The 24,319-nt window shown below is 48.5% G+C and overlaps 1 protein-coding gene and 1 non-coding gene across 6 annotated transcripts in view; both read right to left on the bottom strand.

The window, feature by feature from the left end:
- The window catches only part of OGDH (oxoglutarate dehydrogenase), a 73,032-nt gene that overhangs the window by 6,613 nt on the left and 42,100 nt on the right, over positions 1-24,319 (bottom strand). For 4 of the 5 annotated variants that reach the window (XM_032484328.1, XM_032484330.1, XM_032484327.1 and 1 more), the window contains 13 exons: positions 21,574-21,689; positions 18,078-18,232; positions 17,810-17,956; positions 17,207-17,297; positions 16,680-16,859; positions 12,682-12,810; positions 3,100-3,279; positions 2,622-2,774; positions 1,782-1,884; positions 1,475-1,603; positions 983-1,133; positions 578-705; positions 271-449 (listed from right to left, as the gene is read on the bottom strand). In XM_032484328.1, coding sequence (XP_032340219.1) covers positions 271-449; positions 578-705; positions 983-1,133; positions 1,475-1,603; positions 1,782-1,884; positions 2,622-2,774; positions 3,100-3,279; positions 12,682-12,810; positions 16,680-16,859; positions 17,207-17,297; positions 17,810-17,956; positions 18,078-18,232; positions 21,574-21,689 — 1,841 coding nt within the window. The remainder of the gene's footprint in view (positions 1-270; positions 450-577; positions 706-982; positions 1,134-1,474; positions 1,604-1,781; positions 1,885-2,621; positions 2,775-3,099; positions 3,280-12,681; positions 12,811-16,679; positions 16,860-17,206; positions 17,298-17,809; positions 17,957-18,077; positions 18,233-21,573; positions 21,690-24,319) is intronic. The other variant, XM_032484332.1, reaches the window with a different exon arrangement.
- TRNAA-GGC lies at positions 11,218-11,289 on the bottom strand. The gene has a single exon. It is a non-coding gene; the product is annotated as a tRNA-Ala (tRNA).

The following is a 24,319-nucleotide window of genomic DNA, read 5'->3' as shown; positions in this document are numbered from 1 at the left end:
AAAGCTGAGTCTTAAGACAGCCCTCCACAGGGCCCAGGGGGGAGGAGTGATGGAGGTGAGGAGGGAACACCTGAGCCTGGGTGGTCCCCATTAGCATCCCCGCTTCTCATCAGTGGGGAAGCAGGACCAGCCTCTTCCTTCCAAGGCGGGGGGCTGGGGTGGGGAGAGGAGATAGTGCCAGCTGAGCCCACACGGGCCGGTCTCTGGGGTCAGGGTCCTAGGCAAGCCCTCCCATGTCCCGGGTCTGGCAGGGCAGGGGCAGGGGCTCACCATGCCTTCCATGCCGTGGGGCAGCAGCAGCACGATGCCATTCTGCCGCACCCACTTGGCCTGGCCCGGACAGATGAACTGGTCGATGATGCACTGGGCCGTGTTGTGGAAGTCACCAAACTGGGCCTCCCAGAGGACTAGGGCATTAGGACTGGCCATGGCGAAACCCAGCTCAAAGCCTAGAGGGAAGGTGGGAGGGAGTCAGCGGGTGGGCAGGAGGGGGGATCTGGGGAGAGGAGGGGGCTGAAGGGGGAAGGGGCAGCCCGGGGAGGGCAGGGAGGAGGGCCTCGCGGGCTGCGGCGCTCACCCAGGACCCCGTACTCAGACAGCGAGCTGTTGCACACAGTGTAGGGGGCCTGGTTGGGCCAGAGGTGGTTCATGGGGATGCAGGTTCTCTTGTCCACGTTCTGGTCGTGCAGCACATGGTGGCGATGGCTGGGGCAGAACGGCACAGATTAGTAGGCAGGAGCCGGCCCTGCGCTCTGCTCAGACAAACAGACCACCCCCCATGCAGGGCAGCGGTGGGGAGGGCAAAGCGCAGCTCTTAACAGAAGCGTCTAATCAGGGCAGGAAAAGGGTGCTTCTGGGCCTGAGACAATGGGATCTAATGACTGTTTCCTGGCAGTGATTTTCTTCAGGAAGAGAAACACCAGAGCCCTTCCTGTCCGTCTCCCACGCTCTGAAGGGCCCATAAGAACACGGAGACCATAACCTAAAAGTGCCCCGCTCCACGTCTTGTCCGCTCAGCCGGATATGGATGCCTTCCTTCAGGAGGGAGCCAAAAGCCATGTACTCCGCCAGAGCCCAGTCCACGGTCCTGTTCTTCACCAGCTCCCCGCGGGTCTTCAAGATCCGGCTCAGCCCTGCAGAGACAGGGTGCTCACCAGCCGCCCCACAAGCCCTCTTGTGATGAGAGCGGAGCCTCCGTTGGTCCCAGCTCCTAGGAGTCGCACTGGTTGGGATAGTGGGGAAGGGAGCTGAGCGGAGACCAGGCCAGAGAGGCTGTGACATCCCATCCTTTCTGCCACTGCTCTGCTGGCTGAGGGCCACGCAGGGACAGGGGTGAGGAGGGCTTCCCTCATCCAACCACGCCCGGTCTTGAACAAAGCAGGGACCTGAGGTGGGCAGGGACTCATCTCATGCTGGAGGGAAGTTGTCACTGGACTTGGCCCAACAATTCCAAAGGTCAGTGTGGTGACGCTACCTCCATGAATGGTGAAATTCTCCACGGGCACGGAACTGGCCACGTTCCCAATGTGAGTCAGAATATCCTCCGTCAGGCCGGTGGAGGGGCAGGACATGCTTCTGGGCTGCCCGTCCAGGGTGAAGAAGCCTAGGAGGGAAGGGACAAACTGACACACAGCTGCCACTTTTCCAGGAACTGAACCGTGGACACACGAGACGCTGCTGAGAGGCAGCCTGGAGAGCGGCAGTCGGGGGTCTGATTCCAGAGCCCACAGGGGTGTTGTGGGGGCACGGGGAAGGGATTCATGGTGGTGTTCCCCACTCACCAGGCCAGGGGGAATCCAGCCAGTGCTTGATGTGCAAGATCTTCTCGTCCTTGGACCTGGCAAAGGCCTCCTCACATATCTTGTCGTACTTGGAGATCTCCTCCTGGAGGGTCGGGCACAGCACAGTCATCAGGGCCGCTCTGCACGGGGCACACCGGCCGCACGGCCAGCACGCGCCTGGACTTCCCGCGTGCAGAGTCCCTCAGACTCCCAACGGCATCACCCCTCTGATGAGATCCGTGGGCAGCCTGCATTTCACTGTTTTCATTCCCAGCAGTTTCTTCTCCACGTCTGCTGGCTGCGGATCCTGCTCAAAGTTGAAGCCTCTGTCTCCACCCACTCTCCCCCTCGTATTCGTCCTTATGAACCGGCCCAGTTCTCGTGGCTCCGAGCACAGCCCCAGGAGGACTGAAGCCCAGAGCGCCATCTCCAGCACTGGCCCCTGACCTTGGCAGCACCCCCATTCCCATATTTCCGACTCAGCTCGCTCATCAGCAGTCCTTCTGGTCTCTCTCCCAACACCCGGCACGGGCCCTCCCACTCATAACCAGCCGGAACTGACCGCATTACCGAGCTGGATCCTTCATCATCCGCCTCTCACTCCTGTGCCCTGGACTCTGTAAGCCGAGGGGGCCACCTCCGCATGCCAAAGTGCTCTCAGCCGCCTCCCCCGACCCCCAGCATAGAACTCAGGAGCCTGGACCCTCCAGAAGGTTATGCACCGAAGTTCTGCAGTTGTTAACTATTTCACATGTTCTCACTTGGATCCTAGTTAGTCTGCAAAAGCGAGCACTGGCCCTGTGCGGCAAGGCTCACTGGGATCGGAGCCGGGGGATGCACCTCATACTCAGGCTGGTTGACCACGCCCTGCGACACCAGCAGCTCGGCGTACTTCTGCAGCACGGGCTTCTGCTTGCGGATCTGCTTGTACATGAGCGGCTGCGTGAACATGGGCTCATCCATCTCGTTGTGGCCGTTACGCCGGTAACACACCTGGGCACAGGTGGGAGACGCCAGTATTAGGGACCATGTTGGCCGGACTCAGGAGGACCTGGCCCATTTCTCCTATGTGATGCCTCAGTTTACCTCTAGAATTATGGTCCTATCTATCTCTCCTTCACACGCTAGAATTGCTTTGACTGTCACCTGAGATGACAAGAGACTGACCTGGGAATATCTCAGGACCCCAACTACCTTTTTCCCCAAGTTGGCTCACTCAGGGCAAAGATGCAGGAGCTCTTGGGAGGGGCAGTGAGGTGACCCCTGCCCTGAAGGGGCCCTGACCCCTCTCTCCAGGACACAGGCTAAGGTCACTCACCAGGTCCACCACCACGTCCTTGTGGAAGGTGCTCCTCCACTCAGCTGCCACCTTGCACACGTACATGACTGCCTCGGGGTCGTCCGAGTTCACATGGAAAATGGGGGCATTCACGACTCGGGCCACGTCGGTAGGGTAGGGCGACGAGCGGGCCATGCGCGGGTCCGTGGTGAAGCCGATCTGCAAGAGACATGCAGCTTGGCCAGCGTGCCCCAGCAAGCGGCTGGGCACTGGCAGAGCAGAGCCAAGGGTGGGCGTGGCCCGAAGAAGGGTGGAGCCAGGGTGGGGTGGAGCCAAGGGCGGGGCAAGGCGAGAACAGATGCCCCGGAGGGTGAGGGCGGGGCTCAGTGCAGGCAAGGAGGAGCCAAAGGCCACTTGTGGGCAGTCACTTGGCACACTTGGCCTACTCTGAGTTAAGTCCCCAAATGGCCATTTTTAAAAAAGAATTTTTTTTCCCTATCTGAAAGCAGAATTCATACATGTTCAACATAGAGAGTTTAGAAGACAGTATGAAAAATTAAAGTCACCTATATTCCATCAGCTACAGTGTAAATATTTTGATGTTTTCCTTTCCAGATGGTTCTCTCTGCATGCGTATACACACAATCTGTACTTAGAATTTCGGTTTCTATTATTTCTATAATTTTGTACTTTGTTCATTCAATACGAGCATTTGTTCTTTAATCTGTACTTAGAATTTTGGTTTCTATTATTTCTATAATTTTGTACTTTGTTCATTCAATATGAGCATTTGTTCTTTAAAAAGAAAATTTAAAGGCTTCGTAATACTCCTTGCACTTAGCCTTATTAAAACAATTAACTACGTATTCATAATTTTATTCATTTCTAATTCAAAATTTATTTTTATGAACTACTTCAAACATATAAAAAGTACAATACTATAATGATCAGCCATGAGCTCATAACCCAACATGAACAAATCTTAACAGTTTCATTAAGACTTTTTACATTCCTTAGAATAAAAGAGCACATTTCTGCTACAGCTGATGCTCACACAGGGAACACGGCCCGGAACGTGGAGGACAAAATTTCCACATGTTGGTATATGTATTTCATAGGTCCATAAACAATATAGAGTATCTTCTTAGGCTTATTGGTCACTTTAAAACTTTGGTTAAAAAAAAAGGTAAAAAACCCCAAGCCCAAAAACCAAAAAAAAAAAAATAAATAAATAAAATTTTGGTTTATTTCAGACTTGTGAAAAAGTTGAAAGAATACAGAGAACTCGCACAGAGTCTTTACTCAGATTCACCGATTGTTTCCATTTCTCCCCTTTTATTATTCATGCACACACACATTTTCCCAGAACCATTTACAGGTAAGCTGTAGACTGTCCCTATTTCCTAAAACACAGACATTCCCTTACCAGCCAGAGAGCAGTTCTCAGCCCAAGCAATTGAACATTAGAGAGTACTGTTATCTGACCCTCAGTATACACATTCCATCCATTGTCCTATGACAGCCAGCCTTTCTTCCCCCAGTCCAGTATCCAATCCAGCACATCACCCTGCATTCGTTGTCACCTCTCTCTAGTCTCCCTTAATCTGGAAGGCTCCTTACTTTTCTTGGCTTTTCATAGAATTAACATTTTTGAGAGAGTATGTCCATGTCTTTGAAACCAGAGCGATACCCACCCTATATACCTTATATAAGCTATGCAAATCCTTTGCAACTCGCTTTCTGTTCAACATCTGTATGTATGGTTCACCCAGGTTGAAACACCTACCTCTCCTTCCTTAGGAGTGAAATCTAAGTCCTGAATACTATATACCACAGTTTATTTATCCATTCTCTTGTTGGTGGACATTTAGTTGTTTCCAACTCGTGGTTAATACACTGTTACTGTATATATACTTACCCAGGTTTTCTCCAGCAAACACTGAGTTTTATCTGGCCTGGATTCCAAGGAAGGGCAAATTCAGCCACAGGGTACGAGCACTGTACCTCAATACTATCAAACTTCTCTCAAATGGTTGTGCCACTCAGCCTCCCACCAGCAGCGAGTGAGCACTCCGCATCTCCTCTCACCACACTGTGACTGTTGCCCCAGGATACTGAATGCCATGATTATGTAAAGGATTGTATAATACTGCTTCCTATGGCTTTGTCAGAATTCCTACAAAGACTCTTCTATTGGACATACAGCTTACTTCCTGATTTTATAGTAGTACAAATGTAATTTTGATAAATGTTCTGATGCAAAAATCTTTAGCATCTGACGGTTTCCTTAGGAGAGAATTTTCGAAAAGGGAAACCCTAGGTACGTTCTTAAAGAAATAGGAAACTCAGCAGAGCAGGCCTTTCCTTTCCTGCTACAGGTTTTACTAACCCCACACATGTCATGATCGATGGTATAAAAAACAATAAAAAAATGAAAGAAATCATTAGCAAAACTGTAGTTCTTACAACAGTCTGAGAATTCTTTCTTTCTTTCTGATAAATTGCTTTTAGATAATCTCCTTTATCACACCGACTAAAGAAAAGATTAGAAAATTGTCAGAAACCGATGAGAACATTAAAAAATGATGTACCAGGGAGAATTCTGATGAACACTTACAGAGACCCAGAACAACCCCTGGCCTGTCTGGGTCTCCCCACACAGGGAAGTGAGGGTAGGGAACAGGTAAGACAGTGGTCATCCTACACACGGTACAGCTCGAACCTCACAGAAAATGAACTGCTTCGAAGTTTTGAGACCTCAGTCCTCCAGCTGCCCCCAATATCCACTGCTGTTACTGACTTCTGTATCTTTAAGCACATGTGGTGGGCGCATGTGCACCACCACCCACTCACACACACGTGGAGACGGAGCTGTAATCCACATACTGCTGTCCCTTTTTCCCCCAATTAGTGCATCTCGTAAATCATTTCAACAGTATAGATCCCACTCTTTCAAATGGTTTTATGACACTGTATAAATGACCACAGGTAACGTACATTTGTGCTCATTTCTGGGCCAGACACTGTTCTGAGCACTTTCTGTATGTTAATTACACACATTAATTCACTGAAGCCCTGTCACACGTGTATGGGTAGATGGCAGACCGCTTAACCGGCTCCCTGCTGATGCAGTGGCAGAGATTTTGATGTCTGCTTTTGCTGCAGCAGCGGTATCTTCCTATCCAACCCCTATGTGATTATTTATTTCAGTTTTGACATTTTATTAATTTTTTTCTTCTGGTTTTACTGAGATATAATTTGTGCAGCAGTGGTATCTTTAAAGACATTTTTCAGTAGCCATTTGAGAATGAGTGTGTTAGCAGGGAAACCGCACGCAGTGGAGCTGCTGGGTTTGAGAGCCAGAAGGAACCCTACAGCCAAATTCTGATGAACACTGGTTGGAGCCCTGTTGGCTTCAGCCCCGCAGCTGGTCCCCAGATGGAAGAGGTCTGGTTGTTGGAAGTTCTTTCTACTCAGCCGAAATCTGCTTCTTGATAATTGTTACCCATTGTTGCAGACTATGTGTGAATCATCCATTTATTGGAAAACAGCTCTCACGCTTCTAAGAGTCTTTTATATTCTGGGCTACAATAAGCCCAGCTTCCTGGGTCATTCCTTGCAGGGTACTTTTCCAGACACTACACCATCCTAAGACACTCTCCTCTGGACACGGTCTCACGCACGTTCAATCAAAATGCTTAACCATCTGTCATAAGAAGTTTGACATGCCAAAGGCTTACCTGTATTGTATTTGTGTAATGTGATTCTTAAATTGAAATGTTATTAAATTTTATATTGCCAAGAAGGAATGTTTCAAATCAATAATCAAAGAAACTAGAAAGAGAAGACCAAATTAAACCCAAAGCAACTAGAAAGAAAGGAATAACAAAAAGCAGAAATGAATGAAATACAAAATAGGAAAACAGTAGAGAAAGCCAATGAAGCCACAGTTGTTCCTTTGAAAACAACAACGAACTTATCTAACGAAGAACAAAAGAGAAAAGACACAAATTACCAACATCCGGACTGAGAGAAGGGCTACCACAGCAGACTGTAGTAAGAGAACACTGCAAACTTCACGCCCATAAATTTCACAACTTAAATGAAATGAAAAAATTCCATGCGAGACAGAAATTACCAGAGCTCACTCCAGAAGAATCAGATAACCTGATTAGTTTTATATTTATTAAAGAAATGGAATTTATACTTAAGAGAAAGTTCTCAGAGAGACTTCCACTTCCGGAAGATGGACTAAATGTACTTTTCCCTATTTCTTCTGCTCAGGACAACTAAAAACCCAGGGCATTATATATACAAAATAAACATAAACTCTGAAGGTAGACTGAAGGAGGCAGATCAGCCAGGGACCTCAGGTCCTGAGGAATGACTTGTGATAGTTCCTATGGCTCTCTTTTCCCTCATATATCCCAGATTTAGTGCTAGAGAAGTGGGCAACTCAGAAACGCCACAGGCACAGAGAAAGAGAAGTTCCAGGAAAGCAGCTCTCTCTGGCCAGAGGACCAGGAAAAGGCTGCTGGGCAGTCCAGATTTTTAGACAGTAGCCATTCTGCTGCAGCCAATCCCACAAGACACACTGCGGTCCACCCCTACCCACCCCAGCAAAGGCCCAGTGGGGAGCCTAGGCTGATGGTAATTAGGTACCCACTCCATCCCTATAATGAAAAAGAATATGAAGACTAACATATGCACGTACGTGCATGACAAAAACATGCTGTACACCAGAAACTGACACAATGTTGTTAACTGACTGTATTTCAAGAAAAAAAAAAGTATGGTATTGGCATAAAAACAGATATGGTGATTAATGGGACAGGATAGAAAGCCTAGAAATAAACTTATGTATATATGATCCATTAATTCACAAAAAAGCAGCCAAGAACATACACTGGGGAAAGGACAGTCTCTTCAATAAACGGTGTTGGGAAAACTAGACAGCCCTATTCAGAAGAAACTGTTACCACTATTATGCACCATACACAAAAATCAACCCAAAATGGATTAAAGACCTGAATGTAAGACTCATAAAACTCCTAGAAGGAAACATAGAGGATAAGCTCCTAGATATTGGTTTTGGCAATGATTTTTTTGGATTTTACACCAAAAATAAAAGTAAATAATATTACATCGGAGTAAAAAACTTCTGCACAGCAAAAGAAACCATCAACAAAATGAAAAGGCAACCTACTGAATGGGAGAAAATACCTGCAAATCATGTATCTGAAAAGGGGTTAATATCTAAAACATGTAAATACCTCATACACCTCAACAGAAAAGAACACAAGCTGATTAAAAAATAAGCAGACGGTGGAGGGGGGGAGGGATAGACTGGGAGTTCGAAATTTGTAGATACTGACAGGTATATTTGGAATAGATAAACAAGATTATACTGTATAGCACAGGGAAATATATACAAGATCTTGTGGTAGCTCACAGTGAAAAAGAATGCGACAATGAATGTATGTATGTTCATGTATAACTGAAAAATTGTGCTCTACACTAGAAATTGACACAACTTTGTAAACTGACAATAACTCAATAAAATAAAATAAAATAAGCAGAGAATCTCAATGTACATTTTTCTAAAGAAGACATATACATGGCCAACAGGTACCTGAAAAGGTCCTCAACATCACTAATCATCTAGGAAATGCAAATCAAAACCACAGTGAGACGTGACCTCACACCTGTTAGGATCAAAAAGACAAGAGAGAACATGTGCTGGTGAGGACATGGAGAAAAGGGAATTACAGTGTTGGTGGGAATGTAAATCCAGGCAGTCACCAGGGAACACAGCATGGAGATTCCTCAAAAAATTAAAAACAGGACTACCATATGATCCAGCAATCCCACTTCTGGGTGTTTAGTGGAAGGAAAACACAATTACTAGCTCAAAAAGATTTCTGCACTCCCACGTTCACTGCAACATCATTCACGGTAATCAAGACATGGAAACAACCTAAGTTTCCACAATGGATGAATGGATAAAAAAATGTGGTGTAGACATACAATGGAGTATTATCCATTCATAAAAAAGAAGGAAATTCTGTCATTTGCGACAACATGGTTGGACCTTGAGAGCACTATGCTAAGTGAAATAAGTTAGACAGGGAAAGACAAATACTGTATAATCTCATTTACATGTGGAATTGAACACAAAACAAAATCCAAACTTATATATACAGAGGACAGATTGATGGCTGCCAGAAGTGGAGGGTGGGGAGGTAGGCCAAAGGAGTGAAGGTGGTTAAAAACCACCAAAAAAGAAAAGAAAGAAAAGAAAAGAAAAGAAAAGAAAAGAAAAAGAAAGAAAGAAAAGGAACAAAAGAAAGAAAAGATGCCTAAGAATTCCCCCAATTTGTCAAAAGATACAAATCTACAGATTCAAGAAGCTAAATGATGTCAAGTCAATTCAATGGGAAAAAGATCCTTCTTCTCTACAAAAGATGTAGGGACAACTGGTATCCATGTGCAAAAGAATGATGTTGGGCCCTGTCCTTAAATCACACACGAAAGTTAACTCAAAATGGATCACAGATGTAAGAACGACAACCATAAAACTCTTAGAGGAAAACATAGAAGTAAAAACAAAATAAACCTAGAGAACAAACCAACCCCTACCCCCCAACTTTTGTGCTTCAAAAGACAGTATCAAGAAAGCAAAAAACCCACAGCCCACAGTTTCCTTTAGGGAAACAGGTCACATGACATACACTACACACTTATTATATAAGCCAGTAATTCCACTTCTAGGTATTTACAGGGTAAGAAAAACTAATGGACACACCCAAATCAGTATGTGAGTGTTTACAGTAGCTTTAATCGTAACTGGCAAAAGCTGGAAACAATTCAGACTTCCTGCAGTGGATGAAAGGGTAAACAACCATGCACTGAACACTACATAGCAATCAGAAACAGACACACGAGCACATGATGAATGACAAGTGGGCTGTGCAGAAGGAAGGCAGCCAGACTCAAAAGGTCAGTTTCTAATAAAGACATTCTGGAAAGTGCAAACTCACAGTGCTTGCCAGGGGCTGGAGCGATTAAACTCTTGTATCTTGATGGAGGTTACATGACTGCATGCATTTGTCAAAACTGAGAGAGCCAGACACCAAAACGGGGGAATTATACCTTATGTAAATTGTAACACTAAAAAAGCTACTAAAATTTTAAATGTTTGATTCAATATTTGTCTCTGGACTTAATCCTTTTTGACGGTGCCTCAACCTTCTAACTTCTGAATCCTGATTCTGACATGCAACAGCTCTTCTCCTAAGCTCTGGGCCAGCTACAAATATCACTTTATCTGTGCCCAAATCTGTCACTGATAAAGTGCTGAACCTGTCAGGGCCGCAAGGAGAACCATGTATTGCTGCTGCCAGCCCACTAAGCAGACCTTTCTGAGTGGGCATGCTGAAATTAGGTAAGAAGCCACATGGCTATACCAGTGTCCGTGTCATGTTTCTGGGCTGTGTGCACAAAGATGTGATAAAGGACTTGACTGAGGGCCTGGGTGGCATTCTGTAACACGGACACGTCCCTCCTCTAAGCTGGGAATCTATTCGGGTCTTTCTATTCCGGTCTTTTCCCAGGGACTAGAATCTATTCTTTTTACTCCTTTAAATAAAAAATTTAAAGTCTTTATCACCTCTCCTACTTGCCAAGATTCATAAGAGATTACCAAGTAGGTTCTCCATGGAAAAAATTCTTTTTCTTTAAAAAAACAAACAAGACAAACAAAGAAACAAAAACCTGAATGATTTCTGCTGCACTTTTCCAGACTGAAGACCATTCCTGTTAGCATTCCAGCCCCTACCCAAAAGCAGTAAGCATGTTTTGTGCTTTGTAATCTGTTTATTTTTTATTTTTATTTTTTTTATATTTTTGGTTTGAATCAGTTTAGTTTCATCCAGTCACTTTTTTTTTAAATTGAAGTATAGTCAATTTACAATGTTGTGTCAATTTCTGGTGTACAGCACAATGCTTCAGTCATATAGGAACAAACGTATATTCGTTTTCATATTCCTTTTTCACCCTAAGTTATGACAAGATACTGACTATAGTTCCCTTGGTAATCTGTTTAAAACACAGTTCAATGATGGGTTATTTTGTTTGTTTGAATTTTTTTTTTTTAAATGGAGGTACTGGGGATTGAATCCAGGACCTCGTGCATGCCAAGCATGCGCCCTACCACTGAGCTATACCCCCCACTCTTGTTTGTTTTTTAGATCTTCCCTTTTTCCTTGAGATTTTTTCAGAATTCTTCCTCGTACTGTTCTTTGAAAGAAAGCAGATCAAATACTGACTTTCAAGCAAGTTAACTCACTCTCTCTGCTCCATTCTCTCTTGTGTAAACTGGGCATGACAAGGCCGACTGCATGGGTAACAGCCGCGTGCATTCAGTTAATGTATGTGTGGTGCCTAATTCAGTGTCTGGAACAGAGCAGGTCCTCCATAAAAGGCAGCTGTTATCATATTGTGAGTTTTATGCATACACGACGTTCTTCGCCTCTTTTCGTGTCTGACCTTGTACATTTTGAGCTCTTTGGCATTTACTACGTACTGACCACTACACATCTACTTTCACATTTAAATCTTCCCTTCTTCCTCTCTACTCTTTGCTGGGACAGCTGCATCTGTTTCTCTGTCTTCCTCTAGCTCATTCTGCAGGTGGCAATAAACCATCGGCACAAACAAACTCTCTCTTGTCACCTCCTTGCTTCGTTCCTCCAATGGCCTTCCAATGCCCTGGATGTGATGGTCTCGCCCCCTCCCTTGGACAGAGGACCCTTTTTCCCTGACTTGCTTCTCTGCCCCCCAGCATTTGCCGCCTTGACCTTGGACTTCCATTTAAAGGTTAACTCCCCAGAGAAACACCTGCTGACTAACCCAATACCTGGTAGGCCCCCGGCCCCTTGCACTGAACTCTAAGCTCAGTGATGGCAGCGAACACGCCCTTTCTCAGCCTGGTATCTGGCACAGTGCTTGTACTTAAAGGCACTCAAGTATCTGTTATATGAAAGTTCACAAGAGTTGCGGAGACGCACCTTTGGATATGCGGTTCAGGGAATAACAATTGTAACAGTAGTACGTTTGAGTTGAGCAGAAATATTCACTTACAAGAATGGTCATCAAACGTTAATGAAAACCATGAAAAATGAGGATCTTAAAAAGTCTAACAATACAGCAATATCTAGTTTATGTAACAACCTATAATGGATATTTCCATTAAAATTAGTATTTGAAGAATATATGATGAAATGAGAAAATACTGTGGTAAATAAGAAACGGATATAAAATTGTATATATATATATATAACCCAAGTTTCTTGAAAAAGAAAAGCCATCTACATGCTTGTGGGTTTAGAAGAAAATTTCTAAAATAACATCATGATCTTAAATAATGTAATTAAAATCTCTCCACTTGAAAGAAAAGTTTCCTGTGTTGTCCAAGTTATTAATGGGAAAACTACACATGCTCTAAATAACAATGTGTCATTCTAAGAGCAGAGAAACTTCAGGAGAAAGTCTACTGGATTCTGTGTCCTCCGCAGCCTTGCCTGCTGCAAGACCCCAGAGCCCGCCGGGAGCCCAAGTTACCTGGTTGTTGACGACCACGTGGACAGTGCCGTGAGTCGTGTAGGATGGCAGGTCGCTCAGGTGGAAGGTCTCGTACACGATGCCCTGGCCGGCGAACGCCGCGTCCCCATGCAGAAGGATGGACATAACCTGAAAGATACGTAAAGGAGACCCCCAATCCAACACGGTCCTGACCACCAGGTCCACGAGGCACGCTGGAGATTAAGTCACCGTCTGCTTTTCCAAAAATGACGTATTTTGAGATAATTTCGAACTGAGGAAGAGAATGACAGGGAAACATAGACCTCCTGGCCCCTCGCAGCCCCCAACTTGCTAGCAGTCTGCACACCCACCTCCTCACTAGCGTCTGCTGAGCAGCCAATGCCCACTGCCCTGCATCCACCCTGAGGACCCTCTCATTAGGGAAGCAACGCTGGCCTGGACACCATCCAGCCCAGACCCCACATGCGGTGTGTGACTAGGGCCACGCCTCTCCAGCCCCTCTGACCTGGAGCAGCTCCTTGACTCTCCCATCTCCACATCTGGACAGACCTTGGGTGGTCCTTTGTGACCAGACTCAGGAACAGTGCATTCCATACCAGGAGACGCCTGAGCTGGCCTGCTCCATGTGGGTGACGTTAACCTGGATCGCCTGGACAGGCAGCTGTCTCTATTTCTCCCTTTAAACTCACCATTTCTCCTTGGTAATGAGAATGAGGAGAACCTTTACACCCTGTTCCTCACCACGCCCCCGCCCCGCAGCCTCAGTGCCCCCTCTCGGTGCTGTCGGGTGTCACTCCTACCTTCATTCCCTGGTGTTCTGTAAGAGCCTTCTCTCCTGGCCTTTTGTTTATTTGTATTAGTATGTGCTCACGTTTTACTCAACAGGTTGTAACTGACTAGAAGCATCGTTGCTTTGATGTTCACGTGGTCCCACATTTGGCACGGGAGACCCCTGCCGTCTGGACAAGCCCCGTGGCTCATGGGGGGCCCTCCCTGCTTTCTGGCACAGCAGAGATTTCACGCTGGACTGCTCCTGCCCAGCCGCCCTGGAATCGCACATTTCTCTAAGGAGCCCCGTTCCTTCAGTAGAGGATGGCATTTGGGACTAATATCTGCGCGGGGAGAGTAGAGCTCAGTGGTAGAGCATGCGCTTAACACGCGTGAGGTCCTGGGTTCAAGCCCTGGTACCTCCGTTAAAATAAATAAATAAATAAATAAACCTAATTACCTCCCTGCCCCCTCCCCCCAAAAAAAAGAAAAGAAAAAAAAAAAGACGAATATTCGTGTGCTCACTGCTACCACAACATCACCACTCCGAGGCCCTTTCAGCACAGAGCCAGATCATGCAGGTCATGTACACAGATGTTTTTAAATCTCTGGGTATAGAATGTATTATTACCACACCTCCAATTCCAATCCTTTTTCTGTGCCTTCCTCCTTCCACATTTATAAGCACCTCCTACACCGTGAGACACTCTGTTCCCATGGCCCTCAGTACATCACCCACTGGCTTGGTGTCCCCACGTCCCTGCCACTCCTACTCCCAGATGCCCTCTTGCTGTGTGTCCTCAGGGCCAGGAAAGGAAGGTGCTTTTCAGGGACAAAATCTAGATTTTTCTTCTAGTAGAACCCCACCATGTCCTGCCTTGCTGGGCGCAGGGACGCTCTCCAGGACAGGTGGATGGTGGGCACAAGTGTGGGGTTTGCACAGGGACCTCCTCAGGGGAGTGCAGCTCTGCCAGGCCGTGTTTTCCTGGTCGCCAGGATGTCCGTGTCTTCTCTGCGGAGCCTCCTCTGCACAATCCCGGCCTTTTGCGTTTAGGCACATCGGGGCTAGTCTCTCCTCTCATCGCGCTGTTTCTCTTGATCTTCTGGAGAAGTTGTACCGTGCCCCTCGCCAGGCCACACGCTGCCCCTCGTGTCCCCTCAGCGTGGTGCTGGCTGCTGAAGTCACACACCCTGTGTCTGACGGTGCCCCGGGGGCCTGATCTGGACCCTGGCAGGCGTGGCCCCGGGAGGCTGCTTCCCACACAACTGCCCCCCGGGCCACGTCAGCCCTGAGCCAAACTGGGTCAGGCTCAGTCTCGCACCAGGTTATGGAGCAACCTTAGCCACATTTAAAGAAATTACATAGTTTTTCTGAACCGCTGGAGGTTACGTAACAAGCACTCCCGCTCCCTGAATTGGGGACTTAACAGAACTCAGGTAACTGCTTACAGGTGTTTGGGGAAAGCAGCTAGGAGAGCAGGTGTGAAGGACTGGCTTGGTGGGGTCTGGAGCCACTGCTGAGCACTGGCCAGGGCTGCAACCGCTCAGGTAGAGGGGTGGGGCTGGGGGCCTTGAAGGATGGGCTCTCCGCCCTGTGCAAGGCACACCCATGGCCAGGACCGTTCCCTGGCGACCACACAGGGCTAACCAGCCTCTCCTGGCCTCACAGGACAGACCGGTGTGATCGTCTGAAGCATGTCAGATACCCTCCACCGCCCTGCTCTAGTTAGTTCTTTCCTTTCCAGGATGCTTCCACCATTCTGAGCAAGTGATGCTCGAGTGGCTTTTATCTGTAGTTTATGAATATGGATGTCACACGAGGTTTTCTGAAATCTTGTTCCCCTACTCAGCCCTAAATGCCTAGGCAAGTGTCCTAGTCAAGGACAGCGGAAATGCTGGAGGCACCGGTCATGGATGCTGGACTCCTCCGCATCCCTCCCCGACCACTGTGTCATCGGTGGTCCTGGGGGCTGCACAGGAGGCCCCTTTCTGCCTCCATGGAGTTTCTGTGGCACTGTCCAGGTCCCCAAGCCCATGGAAGTAACTCTTGCATCCTGACATCCTCCCCAAGGGTCATACTCTTTCTCTGTAGTGGAGGGAACACTTCCTGTTCCCAATGCCACCTCTGCCCGGACCCCATCACCTTGCAACTCGCCAAGCATAGAACTAATAGACCTGCAGTGTTTTCAATGACAGAATCTGGTGAACTAACACTTGGTTCCACCTCTAAAAAGTCTCACCCCTCTCTGGGGCATCCCGGGGCCAGGCTGCACCCTCACCTGCCACCCCCCTGCTCTGCCCCCAGCACCTCCCCAACCCACCTCCACCTTTGCCCCATCTTTCATCTCCAGAGGACATTCTTCCCTTTCCATTTTCCTAAATCCTGCTGTTTCTTCCATTACATATGACAGCTCCCTGCCCTATCGATGAGAGATTATTCCACTTCCTAATCCATACCTATACCTCCCTCTTCTGAAGTTCTTTCCCGGTTAGCTCGCAGCTTTACATCACACTGTGTACACTGTATCAGCTCCTCACATATGACACTGTTTCTGGGAAGGAGAGATGCTTGAGAGCAGGGTGGTGACGCCGACTTTGCACACTCCCCAGAATGCACACGCAGACGCTACAAAAACTTGATTTTTTCTATTGCTTGGCTTTGAGATTATCGTTAATAAGAACTATACAACTTGTGACAGACTACTATCCTGAGATTAAACAATGACAAACAGTTACGCCCCACTGAGGGCTTCTATACACAAGTAGGCTGGCTAACCGGCAGTAAGCGTTCACCATCACACACCTGGAAAATGCCGGTCCCAGGGCCACCCAGACCTCCAGCTGTTCTCCATCTCTAAACGGTGCCGTCCTGATACTGACTCGACCGTCTCTCCTCACGTCTGTCAGTTTCGCAATTCGTCCCTCAGGCTCACCCACAACTTTTCCTTAAGACTCTTCCTGTTCGGCGACACCGCCTCTTTGCCCATCATGATATTCTGCAAGGCAGGCTTCCCCACCAGTGTGGTGACCATAAAAGCAAACCCTTCTCTGCCTAGCTCTGGCGCTCACAGCTTGTGCGAAAGCACACCTGTAAGCGGGACCGTCTCACTACTGCTGCTCCTTCAAAGTCCATCCAGAATATTTTGTTAAATTCCAGAAACGTGAGGTCTGCGATGTGCCTGGGGCTGTGGGTCCGTCCTGGACTGTCTGGCCTCAGGGCTGCCCCTGGCCTATCCCCACGGCCTTACCTTCTTCCCCTCGGTGTCCCCGCAGTAAAACTGCTCAGCTTTGGTCTTGCCCATCACCACGGGATCTGCGGCCTCGAGGTGGGACGGGTTCGCCACCAGCGACAGGGTGATGTTCCTGTCGGTCACGCGGTTGATCCGCCGGTGATACATGCCCAGGTGGTACTTCACGTCTCCAGAACCCTGACGGCACAAACAGCGAGTCTTCATCCCGGGCTGGGAGATGTTTACTCCTCCTGTGCTATTTCTACTCCCAGAACCCCCATTCCTGGAAAGATGGGAAGGCTTTTCCCAGAACGGCTCCCACCTGTGCCCCTCAGTCAGAGAGGCACAGGCCCACCCCCAGCAGGGAGGACTGTGGGGGCCAGACCTCTGATCTCACTCTTCTCCGAGAGGTTGGCCACTGGCCACCTTCTTCATGAATGGTATGGAAAATCCAGGCCTTGGTAAGTCTTTCTCGAGAAGTGGAGCCAGGGTCTGGTGTGGGTTGGGGCTATGCTCTCAGTTTCTAAAAGAAATCAGTGTCTCACCTCGTCAGCTGCCTCCAGCTTTGAGTCGAACTGACAGAAAATCTGTTCCAGCTCCTTTCTGATGACATTTGCAAGCACGTTCAGCCGCCCCCTGGGACACACCGGGGTAGGCAGGGCTGAGAGCTGTGCCTTGCCCGGGCAGCAGGCAACGCTGTCTCCCCCCTACCTCCTCCCCTGAGGGACAGGCAGCGCCTCAGTCTGCAGTCCAAGAGGTGCTGGGACCAGAGCTGACACTCAGCCTCTGCCCGCCCAGCACCCAAGGCCATGAAAGGGTGGGAGGAAGAGACAGAAAACAGGAGAAATGCTGCCAGCCTTTGGTGAATGCTCCACCCTCTGCCTCCACTGCCCACTCCAAGCCGAGGTCTCTGTTCTGTGTCACTGAGCGGCCTTCCCTCTAGGTTAACCTCTGCCAGTTGTGTTCCAGACAAGGGCAAAAGGCCAAAATGCCTGTCTGAAAGCACTTACGGCCATTTTGCATGACAGTGACTGCTGAGTGAGGGAGATGCTCCGGGGATGCTCACCCTGGGCACCAGGTGAGCCAGACTCCCTGCTTTCCCACTGCCCCACCCCCGGGCTCTGGATGCACGAAGGGCGGCCGGGTACCTGTGCGGCATCCCCATGATCACGTAGTCCACTCCGTTCTCACTTGACTTGTCGATGATGGTCTTGAGGGCAGGAATCAGCACCTCGCAGCCTTCCAGACCAAAGCGCTTCTCAGATGACCACTTCCGCTGCAGGAACTCCTCAAACCTGGGCAGGAACCAAGCCACCCTGAAGACCCATGTCATCAGAGCCTACCTTGCTCTCCTGGGGCTGTGGCCACACCCCAAGCCCATCCACCCCCGTCAACGGGACCAGCGCTGCCCCGTACCTGGTGGACCGCACCAGCCTGGCCAGCAGGGTCCGCTTCTCCTCGTTGGTGAACTGCATGATCCCGGGCGTCTCAAATTTCTGCCGGATCCACTGGCACTGCTCCAGGTCGTTGATGAACATGAACTCTACCCCAATGTGCTGGCAGTACGCCATCTGTTTCACACACACACACACACACACACACACAACACAGAGACAATCAAGGGGATGCTCACCCGGCATGGTATGTGACTGCCCACTCAGCCAGAAGGCTGGGAGGAACAGGCGACCTCCCTTTCAAGTGCAACAGAGCCAGCTGTGACCAGGGGCAGAGACTGAGCGTGGCACCAGGCCTCTCACTCTGAACCCGGCCACGAAATGCTTCCTCCATGTTGCACAGAGCCCACCAGGCAGGGAGGGGGATGGTGAGGACCTCTGGGCCACGGCAAGCTCCCTTCGTGGCCAGAGGCCAGATGCACCAGCCAGAGGACTGGGAAGCTCCTGGGGAAGGCAGCTTCTCTGACCTCCAGGCCAGGCTGTGCCCAGAACTGTGAGAAAGAAAGGCCCTGTGCGGCTGGTGGATACCACAGCTCAATGGCCACTTAAGATTCGCAGGGTTTGAGATTTGAAACTCTTCTTTTAATAACTGACTCCTCTAGGGGAAAGTCAGGTCCTCTGGAAGCATGATTGCACATATTATAAAAGAAAGGGTCCCGGACAGAGTAGGCACTTCCCATGACCCCACTCTCCCATCACAGCTGGGAAGGTGGCCACGCATCCCGTAGAAAGCCTAGGGTGACCTGGGCAATGTGCGGGCCAGGTCTGCGCCGGAAGAAGCCTGGGTTTAGGCAGGGCTCAGTGGGAAAGGAATCCAGAGTGAGAGAGGGAACAGGAAGGTCGAGGAGAGCGGAGCGTCAGGAAGGCAGCTCTCTAGAAACCCCTCCTGGGGACTGTGCCGGGCAGCCTTCTGCAGGGGCTCACAGCCTTGCTGAACCAAGTGACCAACACTCTTCTCCCTCCTCCACCTGCCAGCCGTCCTGGGGTCAGAATAAGGGGCCAACAGCAAAGCCTGAATCAGCACTGGAGTTAAAGAAGGAAATGCCCTGGCGTGACAATCCATTTCAGAGCCCCCCAAGACACCTTCAAACGTCTTTGCAGCAGCCATGCTGACCCAGCACTCAGAGTGCCAGGTTCTGCGTGGCAGTTGTCTGTGATCCCCTTTGGTTTTCACAACAGATACAGAAACGGGCTGGCACAGTGCAGGGCGAGGATGTGCCCGGGGTCCTGGCGGCGAGCCCAGACCTGACACCAGGTCTCTGTTCTCTTACTCCCACCTTCCAGAGCAGGTGTGGGTATCCTCGGCATGTCTGCTCCGTGATAATGAAACATCTGCCTCAACTCAAAATAATGGCAAACCACAACATTCTGGATATCATCTTAGGCAAGAGGAGGAAAATCTTGCTTAGGGCCAAAAAGAGAAAACGGAGCTGGGAAAGACCTTGTTGTTTAAGGTATTTTCATTAGCCCCTAACCACCCTTCCCTGACGACACCACACGTGATAAACTGGATGCACAAGAAGCCCAGGGATGGAGTGTGTTGGCCCGTCTCCCCTGACTTCAGAGCCAGCACTGGTCACCACTTCTGCCTGAGCTTGACGGAGCCCTGATCTACTGATCTGCAGAAGGCGGCGCACTTCTGGACAAACATATTTCAGAAAACGTGGCCCGGCCACAGTGGCTGTTAGCATAACCTTCCATTGGCTTAAGAAAGGACATGTCCTCCTTTATGATTGGATTACCACATTCTGTTGATTCTTATTTTGTGGTTGGCTTTGTTCCTTTAATAGCTGTGTAAGTTTAAAAAGCTAAAGCTCTAATCTGTTCTTAGAAACAATGATCAGTATGTATATAAACTAAAAAAAAAATGTGTAGCATATTGTATATATGTATTTACATGCAATACAATGTGTATTGCAGTCGAACTGCAATAACTCTACCTAATAAAACTGAAAAAGGAAAAAAAAAAAGGGACATTTCTTCCCTGGGAACAAAGTCTGAGCTGTAAGCCTAGCAGAGAGGAGAGGGAGAGGATGGGGGAGTGGGGAGGGGAAGGGAGAGAGGGAGGGGAGGGGAAGAGGGAGGGGAGGGGAAGGGGGAGGGGAGAAGGGGGGAGGGGAAAGCAGGGGGGGGGAGGGAGCTGCCGCCTCATCTTCCCACAGGGAGGTAGGAGAATGCAGCCCATGCTCCTTATGCCTGATAGGGGCAGTATTTCCATTACTGAACAACTAAAAGCTCAAACGAAACTATTAGGTCAAAACCTCTAGAAATCAGTTATGTCTCCATCAATATCAGTGTGAATTTAGCTATTAACTTGGACACACAGTTACTGGGTCCCTGGATCGTGTTCTGTTTTTCCTGTTCTTGGCTCAGTCCCCAGGAGAAAAGGGCAGGAAGGTTTAGGTGCAGATCCCTGGCTGCGCTCTCTAGCAAGCCAAGCGTTAGAAAACCAAGAAGTTGCACTTGCTCCAACTTTTCAAAGAGCTGCAACTTGAGCCTTATGTCACGGGACCAAGAACATACCTTAAGTTACGCCAGATCATACCAGCCATCGTATCATGTGTAAATACACCTAATGTACCATCTTTAGGTAAATTTAAACAAATATCTGTAAACTGTGAGAACAGGGTAGTCTACCACTGGTACAAGCCAAAATGGGAGGCTCTCGTGGAAGAGCTCTGGACACCGGGCTCTCTGGGGACAGGGGGCACTGTGGCCAGGACCCTTGGAGTCCAGGCCAACTGTCCCACAAGAGTCCGATTTCTGGGCTCCGGCATCGGCCTGGCTGAAATGAGAGTCATGCAGGGCTCTCTGCCCCCTTCAAACGCTGGGATCAGGACAACATGGGACTCAAGCAGTCGCCTGCAAACACAGCTGTGAATCCAAATCTCTGAGCGATTTGTAAAAACGCACATTTCCAGCTTCCAACACCAGAACTGACTCAGCCAGTCATGGGTGGGCCAGGAACCTCCCCAGGGGTCCCTATTCAAGCTGGCTTGGGAACCACTTCATTTATTTATTGCTTTATTTATTTAATGCTTTAGGACACATTTTTTTTAAGCCTTAAAAGCAAATTCTGCTTTTTTTTTAAAATGGTTGACTGTAAAACTAAAAAACATGGATTTTCATCAACAAAGTAGCAAAAAAGTTCCCTTTCCCTTACATTAAAAGATATATATGGGGGGAAGGGTATAGCTCAATTGGTAGAGCGCATGCTCAGCATGCAAGAGGTCCCGGGTTCAATCCCCAGTACCTCCTCCAAGCGGAAATCAATGAAGAAACCTAATTACCTGCCCCTTGGAATACACACACAATACAAGACACATGTGTGCTTTCATTTGAAAAAAAAAAAAATATATAGGAGCAATAAAAAAACGACCTAGTCTGGAGGCCTTGTGCCAGCACAAGTCTTTAGCAAGCCCACTAGAGTTTTCTAAAAACGGCTGGTGTTTTCTTACCTCCAGGCGCCGGATGATCTCCCGCAGAGGAAGGGCCGACTCCTGCCCCCCGATGAACGTGGTGGTGGGCAGGTGGAAGACCTTGTCCAGGTCAGACTCGTCCAGGCCGTAGAACCCTGCAGTGGGGAGGAGAGACGGGCACAGCCACACAGGGGCCACAGTTTATGGAAAGGGGAAGGGACTCCCCAGGGGAGAGAAAAGAGAAGAGAAAAATCATAAAAACCTCTGATATATATATATGAAAATTAATACCATTTGACAGCCAGAAAACACAAACTTTAGCAACAAACAGAAGCTGAGTATATTACTGGCATCATAGGTAAATGAGAGTAAAATTCAGATTATGCATATATTAGTCCAGTGCACCAATTATTCATAACTTGGAGAAAAATGTATTTCAAGGTCCCAAAGACACAGATCAGTTTAGGTTTGAAAAAAGCACTGGGTAAGTCAATCAGAAAGCGAATGAAAAACTGTTAAGGAGAGAATTCAAGTAGAAAATGAGAAGTTGGATTAGAACAGGTCATATATGTCTTAATGGCGACAGCCTGTCTGTATGGTGAGTGATGAAGCCAGGAGACTGAGAAGTGAGGGACAGTCACCAAGAAGTTGAGTGGCCTGTGGGAGAGCTGCCGGGCAGCAGAGCAGAGGATCCCCCAGCCGCCCTCGGACCAAGGATGGCACCCTTCTCCTGGAAGAACTCCACACCGCACAGAAAGCCGCATCCTCCAGACGGCGGTCGGCAGTCACAGACCCGATTCTCACTGTCCCCAGTCCAACACTGACGGAGTTACTGCCTAATCGCTGAGTAACCGACTGCCTCTGACCGACTGTCACCAACTAATCACTGCTACTGAGCACTGCCTCTTTGCAAGGTGCCTCATCTGAAAGCCTATTTCAAATCGATGGACACGTGACGGAAGGGCTCTTTTTCAGGCATTACATGCTGGTTTCGTGTTGCAATAATTATCAAAAGGGGGAGAGATTTGGAGGGAAACTGTCAGGTGACACTGCAGGTTAGGCTCCCCTCTGCTCTGAAACAAAATATTGGCTGGAGTGAGGCAAGGTGCCGCTTGGGATCCCATCACGCCAACATCCCAGACGCCAGGATGAAAAGTGAAACTCAAAACGTGCATCCACAGTCTCCAACACCTGACTGGGCAAGATGAGACGTTCTCCCATTTCTTGGACTAATTAAGTGTAAATAAGATGCAACGGTCCAGTATGGGACCCAAGCAATTACTCGCAAACACAGCTGTGTATCTGGATCTCTGGGAGATTTGTGAAAACACACATTTCCAGGCTCCAGGCTCCAACACCAGAACTGACTCAACCAGTCACGGGTGGGCCAGGACCCTCCCCGGGGGTCCCTATTCATTCTGGCTTGGGAACCTTGGCCTTAATTTATCTAATGCTTTTGGACATATTTTTTAAAGTCTATGTTTCCCAACCTTTTTTGTTTTATTAAAACTGATTTTTTTTTTCACCTGGGCGGTGGTGATGGTTAAGTTATGCACCTGTTTCCTGGGGCTGTTCTAACAAGAATGAGGATGGGCCATCACGTGGGCCTGGTAAAGGCATGGCTCTGGCCATTCACAGCCCAGCTTTTGGTGTTTATGGAGGAAAACCAAAGGTACTTGGGGGGGCATTTTTCCTAGTGGAAACACTGAGCAGGGCGTGCTAAGCACCAGGGAACTCCAGTCCTGGGAACTGGAGCATCCCAAGAGCGCATGGTCTGTTGGGAACATTTTGATCGTGGAGCTAACGGATGAGGTGTGTGCCCCAGAGGAGAACACGGGCCTGCCGTGATCTTTTACCATGAAGAGCCCTTGGTCTCACCACATGTGCGATTCTTCACTTCCACCACCCTGAACGGACCATTGGTGGGCTGAACTACTGAATTTCAAAACTGCCAACCTTGCTTCTGAGTTGTCTGGTCACTTGAGACATTAAATCTACAGACGTCTGCTTCTGAGAAGGCAGTGTAGATGTATTCCCACTGATACCTCAACAAAATGAAACTAAAAACCCCCAGAAATCGTATATAAAACAAACACAGGACGATGTGAAAAGGTGGAGAAAAAGGCCAACCAGCCAGGGAGGTCCCTGGGTTTCCTTTTGGGCTCCCATAACCCAGACTTGGAGCAAAGAATCCAGAAATTTCTACAACTGTACACCAAAATAGCCCAAACAAAAGCTGCTCTGTTTAAAGGGTCAGGAGAAGGGCAGCCTAGCAGGACAGGAGACTTTTAGACCAACTGCTCTATTCCACCCAAACACATAGAAGACACTGCAGCCCCACAAACACCTTTGTTAGGCTGTAACTCTGACCTCTGACCCCACCCAAGGTTTCAGAGAAGGCCCAAGAGGGATCCCAAACTTTCATCCCTGCCGGGAGGGAATGTACTAGCTCACTCCCCAACCCCAATATCAACAGACAACTTGGGGGCCCAGGACATCGTCCATCCCCACCTGGGAGTAACTAGGTGGGCCCCTCCCTACTAGAGCAGTGTTCAGAGAAGCTCCGCCATAAAGATTTAAATAAGATCCCAAATCTCACAATACCCAAAATGTCCTGGTTGATATATATAAAGGATCACTCATAACAAGAACCAGGAATATGTCAGATTGAATGAGGAAAGATAATCATTAGACACTAACACCAAAATGACACAGATGTCAGAATTATCTGACTATGATTCTCAAGAAGCCATTATCAAATGGTTTCAGTGAGCACTTAGAACAT

This window comes from Camelus ferus, chromosome 7 (genome assembly GCF_009834535.1).
Source record: "Camelus ferus isolate YT-003-E chromosome 7, BCGSAC_Cfer_1.0, whole genome shotgun sequence".
NCBI lineage: Eukaryota > Metazoa > Chordata > Mammalia > Artiodactyla > Camelidae > Camelus > Camelus ferus.
The sequence above is the reverse complement of the archived record's forward strand: the minus strand, read 5'-3'. Positions and strand labels throughout refer to the sequence as shown.